Raw genomic sequence first — 6344 nt, 5'->3', positions numbered from 1 at the left:
ACCCACGTCTCCTCTTCGGGCTGAGCCCGGCCGGGCTCCGTGGGTAAAAGCCTGGCCACCAGGCGCTCGCCATCGTGCCCCACCTCCAGGCCTTGCTCCAGAGTGGGGTCCCGGTGACCCGCGTCCGGGCGAAGGAACGCTAGATCCAAGGTTGTTGTACATCATAAGGGGGTCTTCGGGCTGCGCTTTGTCTGGTTCCTCACCTAGGACCTGTCTGCCTTGGGTGACCCTACCAGGGGCATAAAGCCCCAGACAGCATAGCTCCTAGGATCATTGGAACACTCAAACTCCTCCACCACAATAAGGACAAGAAAAACGAGAGGACAAGAAAAACCTGTACAACACATAATGATATTTAGATATTTTTCATACCTGTGGCAGATTCAGGCTTAGTTTTAGCAAAATGTTTCTTCTGATTATTTTTTTGGAACCCAGACTTATAGCTCATGCAGAATCAGAGGAGGGAGCTAAACATTAGGGTGATGGCTTTTCGACTTGGAGCTCATGAATGAATTTGGATAAACCAATAATATTTTATCTGCTTATTGTTGATAAATCTACATCGCATTTTTATAATGAAAGTAAATGAACAAGGGTAAAATATGTTCCTCTTTTTTGCTTGACTGAAATGATTTTAAATCTGAATCTGCCAGAAGTTTGGATCATTTTTGGGTGGAGTTGTGATATTCTGTTCCTAGAGCAGCTACTCTTGTTCCTGGGCCTGTGTTTGGACATTTCCACTGTAACGCTGCTGAATGCTTTCTGCTCTCTCCCGTCCATCCAGGTGGACATGTTCTCCTATGGAATGGTTCTGTATGAGCTGTTGTCTGGGCTGAGGCCGGCTCTGGGGAACCACCAGCTCCAGATAGCCAGGAAGCTCTCCAGAGGCATCCGGCCGGTGCTGGGCGGTCTGGAGCAGGTCCAGTTCTACAGCCTCCACACCCTGATGACTGAGTGCTGGGACACCAAGCCTGAGAAGGTGAGTCCATCAGCAAAACGCTGAAGGTTTTTGTCTTGTTGTCTTCATGGATCCTGTGATGTCACATCATATTACTGACATGTCATTTCATGGACACACCAGGTCATTTCTAATATCTAGACAGTTTCCGAATTTGTTACGTAATGCTACAGTATGTCATTTTGATTAAAAATCATGTGTTTTATACATATTTGTTAAAATTGTCACTATGATGTGACAGTTTGATATGAGAAAATCTATGAAAAAAAGTCAAGCAAGTCTAGCTCCTACTGCCATTTGCAGAAATAGACCACTCAGTCAGAAACAACCAATCAGAGCCAGGAGGCATGTTTTAGCGCTGTCAATCTTCCTCTTATACACATTGCTCACATCCTCCCCCTTGCTTTCTGCTACGCTGCAGCTGGTTCTACACAACTGGAGCTTCCCACAAATGCTAAGGCTAATTAGCATGGTCAGTGAAGATGGCAGATAAGTGATTTTCCTGGAATGGTAAATTGCTTCTCTGCCATTAGCACATTGAGCAACAAGTACATGAGGTTGATTGACAACACTAAGCCCCTCGTCTTGGCTCTGATTGGTTGCTTTGGACTGAGCATCTGGCAGCTGGACCACAGGGAGAAAGCAGACGAGACTCATTTTTTCACAGAATATCTGTCTCATATTCTATTGTCACAACATAGTGACAGATGTAAAAAAAAAAATTCAAAAAAGTTACTTATTGTGGCTTTAAGGAGCATGCCATGTTTTATTGGTTTTATTTTAAAGTATCACTTATTTTATTCTCATTTTCTGGCGTTTGATTTTTGGATCATACAAAACAGACTCTATGTTACAAACTGAATCCAGATCTTCTTCTCACTCTTTCTCTCTTCAGTTTTATATGTTGAATTCTCAGCCCCACTTACCCTGTTCCCCTAAACACAAATTCCAACTCTAGCCCACAGTAGACTTGGTAGACCATAACGGAGTGGGACCTCTCTGGTTGCCTGTCAGATCAAGAGACCAGAGAGGAACTGACCATGATCAGGACCGCCCGTCCTGAAGAACTTTCATAAAACCTGCTAACTGTGATCCTACAGCACCTCTGTTATGCTGAAAGTATTATATTGTTTTTTCTTCGTAATATAATATGTCACTATTAAGGCATTTACTGCCCAGCGGTAAACTGTGGTGTAATTATGTAAACTAAAATATCTACATGTGGTGCATGCAAAAATGAGGAAGTAAAGCAGGAAGAGTTCCAAAATGTGCAATACTTCTGAGGAACTAACACTTAATGTCACTCCCTGCTAATTAGGAGCTACTTTTATTTGTAACTGTAAAACTATAAAAGTTATTAATCATGAGAACCGTAATTTTTAGTAAGCATAGAGCCAGATATAGTCAGTTTTTCCAAGGGGAGTATCACGAGAACTTCAGTGTACCAATCCTCTACTTTAGGACAGTTCCTAGAAGTCCAGTATTTGAGGATCATTTTTCTTACACATATAAAAGGATTTCAATCAGCTTAGCGTTGTCGTCGTTTCTTTTGCCATCTACTGTAGCTGTGAGAATGCATGAATGAGCTTGGATGTAAACCAAAACCGTTCGGTCCATGTGTGGGCTGTACCAGGGATGTACAGTAGAGTAATTGTGCAAACTATTTTAAAAACAGAGGTTCCTGGAAATATCTAATATCTCGATTTTATTTTGTTTTTATCCTATAAAGCATTCATGGGTGTTCTGAAAGCACTAACAGATAAAATGCATAAATTAATATGTTCAACCATATTGCATGTGTGTGTTTAGAGGCCAGTGGCACTGCGGTGTGTGAGACAGATGGAGGAGCCCAGCTTCCCCTGCCTTAGGTATCTGTTGTCCTGCGACAGCCAGTCACAGCTCTTCTTGTCCCAGCTGCAGGGATGCAGTGCTGTCTTCTGGCACGGAGACAACGAGGACAGGTTTGTCTCCATTTAGATGTCTCCTCTTCACTGCTCTGGAAATCAAATGTTCACTCCGTCCTTTTAATCAAGCAAAGCATTAAATCGTTAAAGAACAACATGGTGATGCCAAACTCTCAAAAATATTGGCCTTGTACTGAGTCTTCTAACCTGACAACAATATTATTATGAAATGACATATTTTAATTTAATCCTTATATTTTAAATACTGACCCAACAGTGAGCATGGTATGACTGAAGCCAAACACACTCATTACATTTTATTCCCTCATTTAACAGATGGAGACAGCAACATGATGAGATTTACCAAGAAATTAATCTTTCTATCGACTACACTGGAAAGTGTGTCCATGTACATATATGGTCAAAGGTTTTGGCTGCAGAATAAACTTTTTTGGCTTCTAGTAAGGGTTCACTGATTGGTCGACACATTTCCGTAGTTTTGGGAGATCAGCGATCAGCCGATAATTCGATGAGAAACCGATCTCATCTTCCTCCAAAAAGCTCTGACAGTCAGCCGCTGTCCCCTCCTGCTCTGCCTTACAGAGGGCCGCCTGTCAGAGCCGCCCTTCAGGTCACATCTGAACATATGTGGCTAACAAAAATCCTCTCACTGATCCTCTCACTTACCAATTTTGTTGCTTTTCTTAGCAACTTTTCAGACCTCTCTAGCAACTTTTTTATTTTCAAAATGGCAACTAGCGACAAACTTCTTTCTGTTATTGGAGAGCAACGCTCTGAACTCTTTCTTTATGTTAGAAAGCAGTTAAAATGTGTTTGTGTTGTTTCACAGGTATTGCTCAGGTTTGACAGTATCTGCAGGTCAGGCTTTTAAAGTTTGGTGAGCCAGAAGATTTTTAACACAATTTACACTGAAGAACATCCAATAAGCTTAAAATACATGAAATTCCTGTAAAGAGGGAACATTTCCCAAAATGACTGTTTTTCATCATAACACTTTTTTGTCTCACTTGGTGGCTATAGATAAAATCCTGACTGATGATTTTCATTGTGAAAATTGTGTTTTGTTGGCTGCTATTGAGAATTTAAAATGTGCAATGAAAGCAGCTTTATGCCCACATGCAGTTGTCCGTTGTCCCCTCACTATCATCATCCTGGATAAAGAAAGGAGTAAAAACTAGATTGTTGTCTACTATCTGTAACCTCAAGTAGGTTCATTCTGAGCTTCTGGAACTCCACAGTGTGATCAGTGGTAGTCTGGTTCCTCACTACAGACTCAAGGTGACTGGGCAAGTCTTTATTTTGGGGCAGAAAACCTTTTCGGTCTCTCAATAAGCTGCAGTGTTTTGCTAGCTCTAGGAGTGTGTGTTCACCAAACACACAGCTGGTACCAACGTGTCGAATGGATCAAACTCTGGATTATATTTGGTGCTTCTGATTGTTTGGTCTTACGTTCTTGTTGGTTTCCCATGCATTGTGCAGAAACTACAGTGTGGTGAATGTGGAGAAGGGCCAGGTGGATGTAAAGAGGATGTGTTGTCCTGGCAACAGGATCAGCTGCCAGATAAAAATGCAAAATTCTCTATGGATAGCTACTGAGGTATGAACAATAATAACACTAATATTTATATGTGTTTTGGAGTATAATCAATGTAGGGTTTGGGCTGATTCTTTCTGTTCTTATCTGAAAGGAGCAGGAGGTGTTTGTCCACAGCCTGAAGGACATGTGTCCCCTCAGTCAGCCTCAGAAACGCCTGTCCTGTCCAGCTGTGGTCACCTGTCTGTTCCACGTTCCAGCTGCAGAGCAAGTCAGTTCCAAAGGCAGCAGACACAAACATACACAAATACACACAAACACACACAAATACACAGCTCATCTGTGTTCCTCTTAGCTGGCCCAAACATGTTGGCCAAATGGCCCATAATAAGCAAACCAGTGGTCTCCAACCTGCGGCTCCAGAGCCACAAGTGGGTCTTTGGACACACCACAGTGACTCAGATGATCTTTGCTAAAAGTGATAAAGAACCATTTTCTGACATATTTTATATATAGATATCATAAAAAAGTGACAATTTAAGTAGTTCTTCAGATGCATTTGGTTTTACTGGAAATCTTTCTTAGAGCAAGTCTTTTTGTCGTTGGAAACTGACGTTTTTTTTCTCCACAAATATCAAAATACCACCCCATTTTTGCCAAAAAAAAAAAGTTTTTCTTTCTTTGCCTGCATAAGAAAGCTTCGGAGCTTCTTACTGCTGTAAGATACTAACATGAGACTCTAGAAGTAGTAAACTCTTTCCAAGCTGGAGAGGTTTGCCCTCTGAAAAGACCAGAATTGCTCATTGGCCACCTGGATTTATTTTTAGCCAATAAACCATTGCTGTACAACCTGCCTGGTTTTTAAGACAACAAAAAAGGAAAAAAAAAAAAAAAATTAGCCATGTTTTCATCTACTGGTTAGAACAGAATCAACTTTCATAATTTGCCTGGCCTACTTCCTAAACAAACAGGAAGTAGAGGTTGAGGACACTTGAAAACAACAGAAAGAGTCTTTCCCTCCAAACTGAAGGTTTACAGTCAGATATTTTTCAGAGATGAAAAATGTTTGACTGTAAGGCAAAATGTCTATGCCTTACCAGGTCTGTGCCTGGTAAGGCATAGACCCAGCAGTGTATGTGAAGATTTGCTACAGCAGAACTTATTTGGCTGATATGTTTCATCTCTCCTTTGGTGCATTAACTCTTTATTGGAAAATCCAAAACTACCTCAGCTAGCATAAAAATTGTTTTATGAAATGTAGGATGTTTGAATTTTATTTTGAAGTTCATCATTTCCATCAAACTTTCCTAATGCAATACTTCAAAATGCACATTTAGAAAAGTTTATGGAAACACTCCTTGTGACAAAACTGTTAAAATGGAAAGAAACTGCTGCATTACCCTGTCTGTGCTGAGGTGATGATAACAGGACACGACAACCAAACACCCACAGGCGGTCTGTCCTGGTGCCCATGCAGAAGCTCTGTTCATGAAAAACGCTCTTGGAAGTTCATACTTATTTTATATATAAGACTTTCTGACATTAATGAGTTAGAGCTCCAAAGGACAGGAAGGAGAGCTTAGCTGCCAAAGATAGTAAACATAAACCCACTATTATGAACAATGAGTTGGTTACACTTTACTGCTGACTTTAGAACAGAATGTAACCAAAGTGAAACAATCTGTTGTTCATCATGAGTGCTTGATGTTGAATGTTGTGTGCACTAAGATATATGTTCCTGTTTGACATAAATAAAGTGAATGCCCTAAATACCCAACTGATCAGAATACCTTAGCCCCTCCCACCTTCCTTAAAGGGTCATAGTAATGTCACACACACACACACGCACACACACGCACACACACACACACACACACACACACACACACACACACACACACACACACACACACACACACACACACAC

The 6344-nt window shown here is 41.1% G+C and overlaps 1 protein-coding gene across 1 annotated transcript in view; it reads left to right on the top strand.

The window, feature by feature from the left end:
• The window catches only part of lrrk1 (leucine-rich repeat kinase 1), a 71835-nt gene that overhangs the window by 57049 nt on the left and 8442 nt on the right, over positions 1-6344 (top strand). Inside the window, exons 33-36 of the mRNA XM_008405004.2 lie at positions 785-979; positions 2768-2919; positions 4363-4480; positions 4572-4688. Coding sequence (XP_008403226.2) covers positions 785-979; positions 2768-2919; positions 4363-4480; positions 4572-4688 — 582 coding nt within the window. The remainder of the gene's footprint in view (positions 1-784; positions 980-2767; positions 2920-4362; positions 4481-4571; positions 4689-6344) is intronic.

This window comes from Poecilia reticulata, linkage group LG3, assembly GCF_000633615.1.
Source record: "Poecilia reticulata strain Guanapo linkage group LG3, Guppy_female_1.0+MT, whole genome shotgun sequence".
NCBI classification, from domain to species: Eukaryota; Metazoa; Chordata; class Actinopteri; order Cyprinodontiformes; family Poeciliidae; genus Poecilia; species Poecilia reticulata.
This window is presented reverse-complemented; position numbering and strand designations above follow the sequence as displayed.